Source organism: Geotrypetes seraphini, chromosome 11 (genome assembly GCF_902459505.1).
Source record: "Geotrypetes seraphini chromosome 11, aGeoSer1.1, whole genome shotgun sequence".
NCBI classification, from domain to species: domain Eukaryota; kingdom Metazoa; phylum Chordata; class Amphibia; order Gymnophiona; family Dermophiidae; genus Geotrypetes; species Geotrypetes seraphini.
The window spans coordinates 10,468,178-10,485,064 of record NC_047094.1 but is presented as its reverse complement, the minus strand read 5'-3'; the positions used below and the strand labels follow the sequence as shown (position 1 = coordinate 10,485,064).

Below are 16,887 nucleotides of genomic sequence, written 5' to 3'. Positions count from 1 at the left end.
CTCTCTCTACCATCCGAACCCTTCCGACCCTCCGACCGTGAGACCTACAAAGAGCAGCGTTGGCAGCACTCTTAAACAGGCAGCTTTGTGGCCGCCTCCCACCGGGGCATTCCCTCTGCTGAATCACTGATGATTTCATCAGTAACGCAGCACATGGAAGGCCCCAGCGGGAGAAGGCCGTGAAGCAGCCTGTTTAAAATGCTGCCGACGCTGCTCTTGGAGGGAGGTATGTAGGCCTCGCTGTTGGCGGGGTTCAGATGGGAGGGTCAGCGGGGGTTCGGCTGTGCAGCAGGGGCGGGGGGGGCTGTTCAAGGGTTCTGCTACACGGAAGGGAGGGATAGAAGCTGTGCAAGGGTTTTGCTGCACAGGGGGAAGGGAGGGAGGGATAGAAAGATGCTGCACATGTGGGGGAGAGAAAGGAAAGAGGAAGAATTGGGGTGAAGGAGAGGAAGGGAGAGATGATCATTGTATATGGAAAAAACAAGACCTACCCTGAAAATAAGCCCTAGTGCATTTTTTTGACCCAAAATGAATATAAGACACTGCCTTATTTTCGGGGAAACATGGTAGAGTAATTTTTTGTCCATTATATAAGATCAAAAGCATCTGTTTTCCACAGCTGGAGTAAAGCTATGGAACTTTCTTCCCGGAACCTTAGGACCATTCATGGATCGTTTGAGTTTTAAGAGATTGTTGAAAACTCAATTATTAACATAAGAATTACCACTGCTGGGTTAGACCAGTGGTCCATCGTGCCCAGCAGTCCGCTCCCGCGATAGCCCTCAGGTCAAAGACCAGTGCTCTAAATGAGTCCAGCCTCACCTGCGTACGTTCTGGTTCAGCAGGAACTTGTCCAACTTTGTCTTGAATCTCTGGAGGGTGTTTTCCCCTATAACAGCCTCCAGAAGAGCGTTCCAGGTTTCTACCACTCGCTGGGTGAAGAAGAACTTCCTTACGTTTGTACGGAATCTATCCCCTTTTAACTTTAGGGAGTGCCCTCTCGTTCTCCCTACCTTGGAGAGGGTGAAGAGTCTGTCTTTATCTACTAAGTCTATTCCCTTCAGTTTTGATCATGTCCCCTCCGGGACGATTTTATGTAATATACGATATGAGGGTATTGATCCAGACGTGGTAACTTTGTAAGAATCAGTTCACAAAAGATGTAAAGAAGGGAGGATGTTGATTTGAATATAATAATTTTATAACAAGTTAATAAGAAATGCTAAATACTACTGTTGTTGATATATCTGAGCTATATGTTGCTGGTTTTCATATTATGTATGTTCTTATATAAAATTATTCGTTTTAAGCGGTCTTTAAGTTTTTAAAAATAAAATAAATATGGAAATCGTCTAGGTATAGGTATATAAACTTAAAAAATAAATAAATACATAAAATAAAAACTTTATAAATAAATAAATATAGCGCACATCATCATGGTATCATTGGGGTTGGCGCCAGTGGCGTACACTGTCACATGGCGCTCCGAGGAACCAGTTGTACCAGGACAAGCATTGCATTTCCAGCAGTCTGATTGTTATTGTCTGTGACTGGTTTTGTCTTCTCGCTGTGACGTTCTCCTTTGCTGGTGTTCACTTTACAGCCGGCTTACGTGGCGCATTGCTAGGTCCTTGGCCGGTTGCGCCCATGTTAGCCAGTTTTTAACTTCGGTCATCATTCCAGAGATGAATTCTCTCTCTCTCTCGTTGCTCTCCTCCCCCCTGTCTTCATCCCATCCTTGCAAACTGCAGTCCAGAGGGGTTGGGCTGGGATTATGTCAGGTGAACATGGCCTGCTCTTTCTTCAGAAAAGGAGAAGAATGTAAAGCTCTTATTTTCTCCCTTCTCTAGTGGAAGAAACACTGGTTTGTGCTGACTGATCAGAGCCTGAGGTTCTACAGGGATTCAGTGGCCGAGGAGGTGAGTGGTCCCCGAAGCGATGGAGAAATGGGTTTCCAGTGTCTAGCAAAAAGCCATCGGGTGCATCAAAATAGTTTGTAATTGTGTTTGTTAAACTTTTGGTGTATTCTGAGCTTTTAAATCTACCATTCTACCCAGCCGTATTGATTCCTTGTTCTCAGGCTGCTGACATGGATGGCGAAATTGACCTGTCGCCTTGCTACGATGTCACCGAATTTCCAGTCCAGAGGAACTATGGATTCCAGATCCATGTAAGAGAGCAGGGGAAGCTGGGATGGGGATAGGAGGGTGGAAAGGGGAATGCTGGGAACGAAAGCAAGGGAAGCTGGTGTGGGAATGGGGATGCGGGGTGGAAGGGAGTGCTGGGAAGGGAACGAAAGCAAGGGAAGCTGGTGTGGGAATTGGTGTGTTGGGAATGAAACAGCAGGTGGTTAAGATAGGATGGCTTGACATGAGCAGTAAATTGGCGGAGTATTGATAGGACGTGTGTAAGAGGCCCTTCTGGAGCCTTTGATGCTGGTAAAGCAGCGATTCCTATACTGTTTACAATGGTGGAAACCCTAAAAGGAATTTTCATATAGTGAAGAGCCCTCCTTCCACCCAAGTCCCTTCCAGCTTCTGCTCCCTCCCCCTCTTCCATCCAGCTTCTGCTCCTTGTCCCTCCCCCCGCTCCTCAGTCCCATTTCTCTGCCCTCCATTGTAGTCCAGCATCTTGGGTCTCTCTCTTCCCTCCCTCCCTCCACCCTGCTCTCAATCTGGCATCTCCCCTTGTCTCTGACAGCTCCTGCCACTGCACCCTTAATCCGGCATCTTCCCTCGACCACAACGAGCTTCTTTGGAGGGGGCTCTGCCTTTGATTTAGTTTAACCGAAGAGGCCTGTGCTGCGTGAGCAGCGAGGAAATCAGTGGCGGGCTTCAGCCACTGGTGCTGCTACTCCTGCACATGCTCAGTTCATATTGCTTAACTGAGCAGGTGTGGACGTGCCGGTCTCGGGGAACCAAAGCATCCTGCTGACTTCCTCACTGAAAAAAGTTTGTGGAACTTAATTTGGGAATCGCTGTGGTAAAGCGAGTGTGGCATTTTGGTGCCAGTGGGGTGGGGTGGGGCGGTCTGCCCCAGGTGCTATGTTGGTGGGGACGCTGACACCCCTCTTCCTCTCTACCCCTCCCCCACCTCTTCCCATTCCTCCTCTCCAAGTGCGCCCCCCCCCCTTACCTTCCCTCATATCTCTAGTGCAACGGTCTCAAACTCAAACCCTTTGCAGGGCCACATTTTGGGATTTGTAGGTACTCGGAGGGCCACAGAAAAAATAGTTAATGTCTTATTAAAGAAATGACAACTTTGCGTGAGGTAAGTACCTACAAATCCAAAATGTGGATTATCTGAAATCTGAAATGAACACAAGCTTCTGATAATTTCGGCTATACACAGCTAAAAGCAGAGCAACATGCAGAAAGTGAAAAACTATCAAAGTATTAATTGCAAGAAACAAGATTTTGGACCAACTATTTTGAGGCCCTCAATATTATAAAGAATGATTGTTTATGGAAAACTTGTGCTTTAAGTGTCTGGCGGTCACGTCCGCAACCGCCTTCAGCTCTCACCTCCTCCAGCACCGGACACGCGCACAAGCTGCCCTGTCTCCAGTGGTTACCTTGCGTTCTGGAACGTTGCCCGCCTCACTGCTGTAACCTCACGCAAGCGATTTCCTGCGTCTGTACGCGATTGTGAGGTGGAGTGGAGAGGACAATCGCTTGCGTGAGGTTACAGCATTGAGGCGGGCAAAGTTCTGGAACGCGAGCGCCAAACACTTAAGGCACAAGTTTTCCCATAAAGAATCATTCTGTATAATTCCAAGGTTCCTCAAAATAGTACCTGGTGGTCCTTGAGTTTGAGACCACTGCTGTAGTGGAAGTTGTTCACAGCGGTCAACAACGTGCTCTTCACGACCCCGTTAGCTCTCCCGCCGATGTCGCTTCTGGGTGCCGCTCAGAGGGAGAGCCGACGGAGTCACAAGGAGCACGTTGTTGACCGCTGCGAGCAACAACTTCAACTAGAGGGAAGGGGGAAAGGGGCACGCATGGCAAGCAGGATCAGAGAAGGAGCCAGGGGAGGGGGGGGGATACACCTTTCACCCTCGCTACGCCACTGCTTGGTGCTTTCCCCAGGCTCTTAGGTTGACACAAGGTGTCTGGGCTAGGGAGGGAACTTTGATATTTTTTTCATGGTTCATTCTCTCCACATCGCTCAACTTTTCACCAATCTGAAAAATGTCCAATGCAGAAAAGTATTTTGCCACCAATCGTACCATTGCCGGCAAAGCCCCTCAACCCTCCACTTAAAAATGCTTAAACAAATGAGGACGTTTGACCAAAGTGGCGCTCGCCTCAATTTTTCAGTAATTGAAGCATTTTTGAAAGAGTCAGAACTGGTGCGATTATTGATCACTGCTAATCCGGAAATTGTGAACTCTGAGCCAAGGGCTTTGTGCTCTTAATGTTGTTGTGTGGCGTGTTTTGGTCATTTGTGGCGGTCTTTTTTTCTCTGGTTTTCCAGCATAGCAGTGACCAATGATTGCACTAGTTCTATCTTAAAAAAAAAAAAAAAGCCCTAATTATTGAGAAATTGGGGTGAAGAGCATTTAGGCCCCACTTCCTTATTTTAAATATAATTGGGTAGCTGAGGTGCTTTGTGGCAGAATATTTTCGATGTGTAAGTGGATGAGCCGCTCCCGTTTTTGCCAGGAGCATTTATTTCTTCAGCTCTTGTCACGTGCCCGGCCCTGAGATAGGGCTCGGAGAGCATTGTATGCGCCCAGTGGCGTAGCGAGGGGCAGTGGCACCTCCACACGCTCTTTCCCCGCCCTCCTGCTTCCCTTCTCCCGTACCTCTAACGTTCCTGGTGCCGATCCAGGAAGTAACATCAGAGGAAGAGCTGACGCTGGCACAACAGCAGATTGGGGGGTTGCTGCTCGTTCCAGGAACGTTAGAGGTACGGGGGAAGGGAAGGAGCTGGAGAGGGGGAGAGGAGGGATTGGTGCTTGCGCTTTCACCACGACCCCCCCCATTACTATGCCACTGCATGCACCTGGTTCCTTTGGTGCGACATGTGGCAAGCTTGTAGAAAAGAGCTTCGGGGGAACGAGTGGTGGTATGGAAAGGGTTAAGGGTCTCCATAGCAACCGGTGCTTACCTTCTGCCGTTGCCATTCCTACAGACGAAAGAGGGAAAGTTCACCCTGTCTGCCATGACTTCAGGGATTCGACGGAACTGGATTGAGACCATCATGAAACACGTGCGCCCCACCAGCGCCCCGGATGTGACCAGGTGAGAGTAAGCAGCGAACTTCCTGCCTGGCTTGAGACCCAGAAGTCCAGCCTCATCCCTGGCTAGGGTTACCGTATTTTTTATGGAAAAAGAAAGAGGATATGTGGCCCCGCCCCCTCCTACAAAATCTCATCTCTACTTCTTCCCGGAGCGCAGGGCCACGCATGGAAGGCTGAGCAGGTGCGGGTGTGAAGCGCCTTCCAGATGTGGCCTCAAGCTCTGGCAGAGCTGGCACTGGTCTAAAACCTGGGCAAAGTGCTGGGTTTTCTAAATCCATCCCGGACCCCTGGTCAGTCCTCTTAAAAAGAGAGGACGTGTCTGGATAAATCTAGACATCTTGTAACCCTATCCATGGCCATGAACTGAGTTTTCCACATGCCAACATTCAAACTCTCTATGCTGTGCTTGCATCTTCCCTGCCCCCCCCCCCCCCCTCCGGCTAGGGTCCTTTAGGGTTTTCCCTTGTGCTTGTAGATATTTGAAGTCCTAACATTTTTTTTAAACACAAACTTTTGAGATTTTTGACCAGCATCGCTTGCTGATCGTTGAACATAAGAATAGCTTTACTGGGTCAGACCAATGGTCCAGTAGCCTGTTCTCACGGTGGCCAATCCAGGTCCCTAGTACCTAGCCAAACCCAAAGAGTAGCAACATTCCAGAATCCCAAAGCGTGACAAAAGATTCTAGAACCCCAAAGAATAGCAAGATTCTGGAACCCCAAATTGGTGCAGCATTCCATGCTACCGATCCAGGGCAAGCAGTGATTTCCCCCCCCCCCTCCCCAAGCCTGACTCAATAACAGACTATGGACTTTTTCCTCCAGGAAATCGTCCAAACCTTTCTTAAAACCAGCTACGCTATCCGCTCTTACCACAACCTCTGACAAATGTGTTCCAGAGCTTAGCTGTTCTCCGAGTGGAAAAAAATATTTCCTCCTATTGGCTTTAAAAAGAATTTCCCTGTAACTTCATCATTTCCCAGCATTGGCTGTTAAAAGCAGAAACAGCTCGCCTGAACCAAAGTCACCAGGGAGGAGGGGAAAACCCTGACCCAAATATCAACAAAATTGTTGTGTGCCTTGGAGACCAAAATTGCTTAATATCGAGAGAGAGAGAGAGAGAGACACTCACTTCCTGTGCTTAAGTAGCACTTGTCAGGAGCTTGCATTTTCCTTCCTGGGTCACTCTTGTGGTGTCTTGATGAGTTTGGATAATGAATTGCTCCTTGGTAGGCCCCGAGCAGTGACTATCTAGAGAGCCCCAAAATGATCGACTTAGCAGCTTACAAAGACAACGTTGCCCTATTCACAATGGAAATGCTTCTCCACCTGCAAGGCAGCATCATATTGCAGTGTGGCTTTAGCATTTGTAGACCCGTGGCAAACTCTGTGAACTCAACTTCCCCTGAGCGCTCTTTTATGATCAGTTCTAGGAGAAAGATCTTATTTTCAGAACAGAATGTAAAAGCAGCTCCCCATAGATCGTTATAAATGCCGGCCTTTTCTGATTATGGCTGGGATAACCATACAGATGATAACTCGTAATTGGAAAAACTGTGGTCGTCTTAATTTTTTCTTTTTGGTGGGCGAGCTTATGTTTAAGCTGTAGGTATGAAAAAATGAATTCCGACATACTAGGGTATTCTAAGATATTTAACTTAGTTTGGGGGTCTATTGATGTCTTTTGTACAATTGTTATAGTTCTTTTATCCTTCTTTTCGTTGGTATAATTCAGACACATCCAGGGGGGGAGGGAGGAATATATCTTTAATGTGATTCCTTGATGTAATTGTGAGGTGGAGGGGGGGGGCTGATATTATTGCATTGCTACTGATAGTATTTAAGTGCTTATCTGTTAGTGTTACCGCTATGAATAGTGTGTTGCACTTTTTGTTAGTAGGAAAACCAATAAAGATTTATAAAAAAAACACTAAAAACCCAGCAGATTTCTAGACCACATAACCATACATTCTATGCGGTTAACAAAAGATTATACTAATGAAGAGAAAACAAATGATATAAAAAACCACAAAGATAACTAATTTGTCAAAAATTTAGAAAAAAAGAAAAGTTTTCAGCAACATTCTAAAGTGCTCATAAAATCTAACTAATAGTAATCGGAAACCTTTATCATGATCTGCTGCCTGATAAGCAAGAGTACGTTCATGATCTTTTTTTTAAATAAATCTTTATTAATTTTCAAATATTAACAGTGCATTGCAAATAATTTAAACATAAATGAATCAGGAAAAGCACTTTAAATATACAAACATTTTGAAAACAATCATTTTCTTCCCCCCCCTTCCTCCCATTCACTAGTAAAAGTAGAAACACATATAATTTCAATAAACTAAATACAAGAAATAATAATGCCTTCCCACCTCCCTCCCTCCCACCCTGGATGAGTAAGGAAATCAACTAAAAAGAAAAGGTATATGACAACTAATGTGACTCGACAAATGATGTCAACGGGCTCCACACCATTTTAAATGCATTACTATATCCCAAAAATTCCGCGTTCATTCTTTCATACTTGTAACCAGAACATAGGTTCGACCACCAGAAAGTATAATTAAGTCTATTATAACTCTTCCAATTGCTTGTTATCATCTGCATGGCTATTCCCGTCATTATTAAGAAAAGCCGGCTTTTAATAACGATCCAAAGAAGGTTTAACATGTAGTAGAGTACCACAAATTATGACTTCATAGGTCAATGGTATCGATGACCCAAGTACAACATTACTTTTACAGCCCTTAACTGAAGGAAACGTAAACAGAGCATGTGATTGTCTACTATTCTTTTGCGACAAAGATATCAAATCTGTCAACAAGATATCGTGGGGCGAGTCCAAAAGCTACTTTATAATACAAACATCCCAGTTTAAAAATCACCCAAGCCTTGACCGGAAGCCAATGCAGTTTGAGGTAGCAAGGCGTCGCGTGATCAAACTTTCTCAGGCCATAGATCAGTCTCACCGCCGTGTTCTGCACCAAAATTAATCTAGCCATGTTTTTCTTGGCGCTTTTCAAATAGACTATATTACAGTAGTCCAGTAGGCCCAAAAGTAGTGATGGAACAAGAATTTTGAAGGCAGCAGCCTCAAAGTAGGGTCTAATAGTGCGTAATTTCCAGAAGAGAAGGAAAAGCCTGAGACTCCAACCTGCCGCACCAGATTTTTATATGGACAGGTTATTAATTGGAGAAACCTCACAGGCAGAAAAACCTCCTTTTTCTTCAATTAGTATAGTCCTTGAAATAATGTCTCGTATAACTTACTCAATTACTTTGAAAATGTGCTGTTCTTCTTTAAATTAAATAAATTTTACTTATCTCTATTATTTCTTCAACTTGTCAAGATCTTCAGAACCTAAACGAACGAAATTCCAGCCATCTCTCCAGGATATCACCGTCTTTCCAACCCGCAGTGCTGGTGCCGAAGTCAACGAACTTGTTTTAACCCTGACGCAGCTTCAGCGAAACGTCATTGGTTTGGGTTGGGAAGACGGTGACATCCTGGAGAGATGGCTGGATTTCATTTGTTTGGGTTGGGAAGATCTGGACAATTTCAAGAAATAATAAGAGATAAGTAACATTTATTTAAGTCTTTTTGCAAACCAGTTAATTTAAACAAGAACAGCACGTTTCAAAGTGATTGAATAATTTATACAAGAGACATTATTTCAAGGAATTGAAGAGGAGGTTTCTTCGATTAATAATCTGTCCACATAAAAATATGGTGTGGCAGGTTGGAGTCTGAGGCTTATCCTCCTCTTCTGAAAATTAGATCTTTCTCCTAGAGCTGATCATATAAAGAGACTGTTCAGGGTAGAGAATGACATGGTGACAGAATTCATCACAGTTCCTGTCTCCGCAGATAACCACGGGAAACCCATCTCCATGTCATTTTTTTAAGGGAAGAATCGGAATATGAATGGGCCCAGCCACTGAACCACAAGCCTTGCATTGAAGAACGCTGGTGTAGAAGGACTGAGGTTGAGACAGACACTAAAGAATGACAATCTCTGGTATCCAGATCTGATACTGTGATGTCATAATGCTTCATTCCACCAATAAGAGCCAACCTAATCCGTGATGTCACAATTGGTTCATTATTCTATACTTGGCTCACATAAGAATCAGAGGATGAATGGGCCCAGCCACTGACCCTCAAGCCTTGCATTGAAGAATGCTGGTGTAGAAGCACTGAGGTTGAGGTAGACACTAAAGAATGACAGTCTGGTACCCAGAGCTGATACTGTGATGTCATAATGCTTCATTCCACCAATAAGAGCCAACTTCGTCAGTGATGTCACAATGGCTTTATTATCCTATGAATGGGTCCAGCCACTGACCCTTAAGCCTTGCATTGAAGAATGCTAGTGTAGAAGGACTGAGGTTGAGATTAGACAGTAAAGAATGACAGTCTCTGGTATCCAGAGCTGATGCTCTGATGTCATAATGCTTCATTCCACCAATAACAGCCAACCTCATCAGTGATGTCACAATGGCTTCATTATCGTATACTTAGCTCACATAAGAATCAGAGGATGAATGGGCCCAGCCGCTGACCTCAAGCCTTGCATTGAAGAATGCTGGTATAGAAGGACTGAGGTTGAGACAGAGACTAAAGAATGACACAAGATGGTTTCCCACGGTTATCTGTGGGGACGGGAACATTGATGAATTTTGTCACCATGTCATTCTTTAGTTCAGGGGAAGTTGTGATTATTTGGTGCCCTCACCTGCATTGTTTTTGGATTTTTCACGCAGTAAACTCTGTGAACTCCCCCGGTACTGACCTGAACATAGTTACTCTGGAATATCAGCAGACAAAGGAAACAAAGATTGTAGTGATGCCAGATATTAGACCAGATCTTGTGTTCCAGGTCCCAGTGCCACTTGGTGCTGGATGTCCTCTCAGTTAGAAAGTAAGGACTGGACTGCTGAGGTGGAATGGGCTGGCTGGCCACGAAAGAGTGGACCATATTGTGCATCCCTCACTTTCATTCCTAGAACCTCTCCCTTGATTTTGATTTTTTATTTATTTTTTTTTTTATTTTTTAAAATTTTACTCTCAATCTCTGCCTTGCTCACTCCTTCATCTCTTTGATTTCCATGCGGTCCTAGGAAAAAACTCTTCTCTCTGAAACTCTCAGTCCTGAAGCCCAGGTTGGAAAACTGTGTTGTATCCTGTATTAGCCTGTTGTGGTTTGTATACCTTGTGATTCGTTGCATGCTTTCTAGCTGTCACGTTGTTCTCCTCGCTCATGAGACAGCCATAGGCAGTCCCTCAAGATGTATCTTCCGATGAACAGAAGGAAATAGCTTAGATTTTTTTTTTCAAAGCATCAGCTTTTACCGCAGTCACTCCATAGAATAACACAAGGCCTCTTATTTGGAGGGGGAGGGATTATGGAAGGGAAAAAAAAATGAAGACTTTTAAAAATGTTGCAGAATTCCCCTTTGTGGTTTTGGAACTCTCTAGCTCTTTACCCATTTGGTGGTTTTAAGGGGTTTGGCCACCGGGGGGGGGGGGTCATGTGTCTGCCCAGAGAATAGGATGTATCTTGTACGCTGCCGACCCTCTTCTGCTTACCTGGAATAGCAAACACATGCCGAGGATGCAGGGCATGGGAAAGCAGGCCCTTATTCATTATTTTAGGTTTGAATTTACATAACCATCTTGTTATCCCCTCCCCTCATCAGGGAAGCATCCCGATACGTCATCCCGGTGTTCAGTTTGTCTCTCATCCTCACACATCCACCTCTGTCATAACATTTGCTCAGTAAAATGCCGTATTATATTTATAAATGTCCTCTTCAATATCTCCCAAGTGTTGTATATTATAGTCCCAGAACCTTAGCGACGCCACTCAAGGCTCAAGCGTCTCATTGCCTTAAGATTTACGTGCCCACTCGTCATCGGTTCTTATTCTAGTAGTCGTTGTGCAAACTTTTTCAACATTTCTTAAATATTCTTAACTTGTTTCTTAAATATTTGTGTAATGATTTACTTAATGGTCACACAGTCTGGGAACTTCAAGCCAACGTGTTTTGCCCGAAGCTTTCTCGAAGTGGACACGCAAATCTTAAAGCAATGAAATGCTTGAGCCTTGAGTGGCGTCGCTGAGCTTCTGGGACTATAATATACAACACTTGGAAGATATTGACAAGGACATTTTATATATAAGATCCCAGGTTGAATTGAGAGCCAGAGTAAAGTAATTGTATTATATTAGCACAGATGAAGCCTATTTCTGGTTGCATGATGTGTTAGAATACCTGATGCACCTGCTTTTTAGCTCATGCCTTCAGCCATCGTTTGTGTACATATTTTCCCAGGTCTCTAGTATGTAATCCCTCGGAGTTCCTTCAGCTCAGGGCCACAGGCCACAGTTAACTCTGCAGCACAGTAACGTATATCCTGACTCTGGCCATTAGGTGTTGCTAGTGAGCAATGTCTGGGGCATTCTTCTGCCTTCGTAGCATATCCAACCTCAGCCAATTGGGGAAGCAGAATTCTGCTCTGTAAATCAAACCCAGATCCCTCTCTCTATCAGTATTCAGCGCTGCCACCAGGCCAGCTCTCGGTATTCTCATTTTAATGCCTACATGTTTGTTCTCTTGTTAATCTGGCTCATCAGACTTCCCACCACACTGCCTGGCTGATCTTGTCTCTCTTGCCAACTCGTTTTGGGAAGGGCAAGTGGAACAGCTGGTTTCCACATGGATTTCTTTCATTCCGCAACACTCAATAAATTTCCCTCCTTACATCCAGGCAGGGACTGAGTCACTCTCTTGAGCCCAGCTGTTGCTCAGAGAGAACATCTGTCTTGAATTCAGCGGTAGGCCATCTTTTATCCTCCCTGCTAATTTCACAAGCTTGGGGATTTTTTTTTCATAGATGTGTGCGCTCTCTGTAGGTCTGTCACTGTTCTCTAGCCTGGAACTGTCGGGGCTTGTTAATCTGGGAACGAAAACATCGGAAGATACAGCCATTCATAGCGCATCACTTCATCATTTAAAAAAAAAAAAAAAAAAATCCTGCTTTTTCCATTTGTGTTAGTTAATTTTGAGCAATGGGGAAGAGGAAACAGAAGGAATAAAATGTGTATTGTGTTTTCTATAAGTGACAGGATTAATATTCATGAAAGATCCAGAATAGCAAAATATATGTGGAACAGACCAAAGTGATGAGAATGTGTGGCGCAGGGGTTCGAGCTACATGCTCAGCAACCTGAGGCTGTGGGTTCAAATCCCTCGCTGCTCCTTGTGGCCCTGGGCAAGTCCCTTAATCCCCTCATTGCCCCAGGTACACTAGATAGAGTTTGAGCCCACCGAGATAGACAGGGAACTATGATAAAGTACCTGAATGTAAAACCACTTAGGATATAAGTGGTATATAGATAATAAATAAATCATCAGATGAATAAAAGATAGCACACTCTACCAGCCCAATGTGGCCATGTTTTGCCTCCTCAAGGACTGCATTGGGGGCTTGAATTAAAACCCCTGTTTTGGGACTGCAGGTTGATTCACGTACAGATCTTAAAAGCACAGGAAACTGCATGTTTTATTGATCCGATTATAGATACGTTTTATATTCCTCATCGCTTTGATCTGCTCCTTCTGGATCTTACAGATTTTGCAGAACGTTTGCTTTCTGGGACCTTAATATTCATGCATGTAGCTCCATTGCTATCTTTCCATTCATTGCTTTTATTTTTTGAGGTGGGGAGGGACGGGTAATGGGGAGGGCCAAACGGGAACGTTAGAGAGCAAGCAGGGTAGTTCAGAATGCCTCGCCGTAGCTTGCAGGACCCAGCTTGACGTAGGGTAGGACTTTGTGATACCATTCGGTTCGGAGCACAGTCCGAACTTTGGGTTCTGCCTTTTTGCTGTAATCAAGGTTATTGTAACCAGGGAATGGAACAGGTTGTGAGGAGAAGGTTTTGACACGTGTAGAATACCCGAGTGGAAATGCAGTCCGAGTCAGCGAGTATCACGTATGCGTGGAAGCGGTGACCCGTCAAATGCGCGCAGGACATTTGCGTGCGCCGACAATTCCGCCCCAACATTTACACGCATGACAAATGTGCGCCCCTTTAAAACATTCACCCCGCTGTTCCATGCCTGCCCCGCTACCATATCTTCTGTACATGCCTTCTGATTCATTCCGCTGTCCCATGACATGCCTTCCAGCCCCCGCTCACTTAAAACATTCACCCCACTTCCGCACATGTCTTCTATATGCCCCTTTAAAATATTTACCCCGCTGTCGCATGCCTGCCCCGCTACTATGCCTTCCGTCGACCCCCTTACAACAGCTCTGCTTCCATTCCTTCCATGTACTGAAGGGAGGGAGAACCCCCCTCCCCACCACTGCGCTTACAAGATTGCTGACGCGCGTACTGAGGAGGGGGGTGGATCCCCACTACACTTACCAGATTGCCTTCTGTTTGCCGCTCACTTCGCCTTGCTCCCATGCCTTCTCTTTGAGCAATTGGGCCCCGACAAATTCGCTCCCTTCATGTTTTCACTTGTCGGTGCATGCATTTGATGGAGCAGAATTGTCCTGTGCACTACTGTTGGTGTACCATGGAAGCTGATTGGATATAAGTCTTCTCTCCTGTTGGGAGAATGCACCAGAGTTGTACTGAACCCTTCGGCAGCCAGGAATCAGGCATGTCCAGAACCAAATAAGAGTCAATCTAACATTCCAGCTTGCTCCCTTTATGCCCCCTTTGAAGTGTTAGGGTCTATCTGTGTGCGGACACTTGATGCTGTCAGCATAGCTATTGCTAGCAATCAGCATTTTCAGTTGGCATAACTAATGTCAGCAAAGGCCTATGGGAAATTATCTGACTCTGGAATGTTGATGCAGAATTCTGTGCTCCTGCACAGAATTCACAAACATTAATCATCCAGCCAGACTGGATTGTTTATCAAGAAGATAGGCTGCTTGAATGGGACAAAGAAGCCAGAGACTAATCCCATCTACCATGCCTGCAAGTATCACACCCTCCTTATCAATTAAACTAACCATTGTTTCAAACAGTTTACAAATTATAAATAGAAAGATACTGGGAAATACAATAGTTTCCATATTCAGAATAAGATTCCAAGCTATAAAAGCCTCCTCTCTGCAACACACATGGATCTATCTCTTTATCTATCTATCTCTCTATCCCTTCTCTCTATTTCAGGAACCCGAAGCTTAGATCATCACCCCCATCCCCCTTTTTTCTCTCTCTGCCTTGCCCTGGAACTTCACGCTTCCTTCTGGACTCTGTAAGGCAGGGAAACTGCTTTGCTCTCTCCTTAATTGTAATGCTTTTCTGTAAGACTATTTCTATAATATATTCTTTATGCCATCACCTCTGGCTGTGTTTCTTATTGGATTCTACTCCTGGTGAATCTTCTGTGAGGGAACTGAACCTGGGACCTGGCGTGTGTAAGGGCGCCTCTCACATAACCCCTACAACCTCACTTTGTGGGGGACCTAACCTTCAAACCTTACAGACGCTACAAGACGTTATTAGATTCTCTTGGAGTTTGTTCCTATCTGATTTTAATGCTGTCCCTTTCATATATGTTAAATTTTTAAAACATAAACCGCAGTGACCCACTCCATGGAAAAAGTGGTATAGCAAGCTGAAATAAACCTTAACGATAAGATGGCCAGGACTCCCTTAATCTCAGATTGATGAAAATTCACATCTCCACAATGAGCAAATGTCTGCATCAGCGTTTCCATCAGAACGCGAACAAATTCTTGCAATAGTGTACAATACAATTTTGATGTGTTAAAAATGCATTTTCTGGGAATTTTTTTGTCTAAAAATCATTTGGCTGATATTTGAAAGAAGTTGCATGTTTCACTCTAAACTAAATCTAGGATTTATATACCTTGTCATCTCCCCCCAAAGGAACTCGACTCGCATAAAAATTCCCATAAAAATTGATAATCGAAGTGAAAGTGGTTAGATTAGAGAGAAAATAACTTATCAATGAAGACCCTCTTCCGACATCTTAGAGAGAAGATAACTAATTTTCCTTAAAACAATTTTCCGAGGACTGTTGAAATAAGTGTTTTCATAGATTTACGGAAAATCCGGAAGGAGAAAAGAGTTCGTAAACAATAGGGAATCCCATTCCAAATAATTGTAAAAGTATGAGAAAGATTCAGTAATATTACCAATAGATTCTACTCCTTTTAAAGATGGAAAGGACAGTTTAAATTTCTGAGAGTTTCTTGAATCAGAAGATCTCTGTGAGGAATCTTAAAAATTCCCTTCATAAGTATACACAAGAATAGACAACATGTACGTCATGTACGCAAGAGTCTGTCAATGTTATGAGCGTCTCTGTGTGTAAGGATACAACCGCCCAGAGAAGCATCATTCTTTGTCATACTTGGCAAGTAATTTTAAGCTTTATTTTTTATGGAGTAGTTATCCTAACTTCAGCAATAAAGCAACCAAAGCTTCGTTAACCATTTAGATCTTCTTATCTTCGCGAACTTGAAGTTTCAGCTCTTGACAGAAATCTTAAAAATAAAAGCAGGAAAAAAAAAAAAATCAAAATTAAACAAGCCCAACAAAAATAAAGCAAAAATAAACCCAGTCATTCTCACCATCCTCAGTCTCGGTCAGCTTCTAATTCCACGTCCCCAGTCAAGCCAGGCCAGCCCAGACGGGTACCACAATAGCGATGCTTCCGCTTCAATTTCCCTGCTCCTGAAAGGTTGGAACCAAACGCTGGCAGAACGAAGAGAGGCGGACCGTCTTCCCGCGGGACTCCAGAAGAAGTCTTGGGCTGGGAGCTGGATGCAAGCGGAGGGCTCTGGGCTGAAAGCTGGGCGTAAGAGACATTCTCTGTGCCATTAGGGCAGCGCTACTGCATCACCAGCTGGTTCGTTTTAGATGGTTTGTTAGATGATCCGAGTCCCTCCGTGCTACTGTGTTGAACCAGCTGATAGAATTCCCAGGAAGAGCAGTAGTGAGGAGAGATGAAAGAAAACACAGTTCCCTCAGAACCTGGCACACTATTCCATATCCAAAAAGATACTTAGCTTGGACTATCTGGCCCAAGTCTTTAATAAGAGAGACTTTTTCAAGCTAAGTACTTTTGCATATGGATTATTGTGAAAGATTTTTTCAAAAATGTGTGTTTCATGAGTATTTAACTAAACGGTATTTGAAGCCTATGAAGAGTTAGGTGAATCATGGGCAGAGTGACTCGTGTGAAACTACAGTTCCCCCTCCGAATCCGTGGATTCGATTATTCGCGATTTTTTTTTTTAAACAAAACTCTGCATCGGACCTTCCTCAGACCTTACCTGGTGGTTTAAAGGCAACGCAGAGCAGGATCGATCATCCTACGCTCCTGCCCCGGGCGGAGCCATCATCAAAATGGCTGCCGTGAGTTGCCGTTGTAGTCTCGAGACTACAAAGGGAACTCATGGCAGCCATTTTGATAACAGCTCTGCCCTGCGTCGCTGCTAGATCACCAGGTAAGGTCTGGGGAAGGTCCAGGACACAGGAGGGAGATGGGGATGGGTCAGAGCCAGCCCTAAAAATTATCTGCAATTTTTTTTCAATATTCGCGGGCTGGCTCTGCCTCTAAATCCTGCGAATA

The 16,887-nt window shown here is 44.5% G+C and overlaps 1 protein-coding gene across 6 annotated transcripts in view; it reads left to right on the top strand.

The window, feature by feature from the left end:
* The window catches only part of MPRIP (myosin phosphatase Rho interacting protein), a 259,002-nt gene that overhangs the window by 199,471 nt on the left and 42,644 nt on the right, over window positions 1-16,887 (top strand). For all 6 annotated transcript variants that reach the window (XM_033915061.1, XM_033915058.1, XM_033915056.1 and 3 more), the window contains exons 11-13: window positions 1,851-1,919; window positions 2,081-2,170; window positions 5,137-5,246. In XM_033915061.1, coding sequence (XP_033770952.1) covers window positions 1,851-1,919; window positions 2,081-2,170; window positions 5,137-5,246 — 269 coding nt within the window. The remainder of the gene's footprint in view (window positions 1-1,850; window positions 1,920-2,080; window positions 2,171-5,136; window positions 5,247-16,887) is intronic.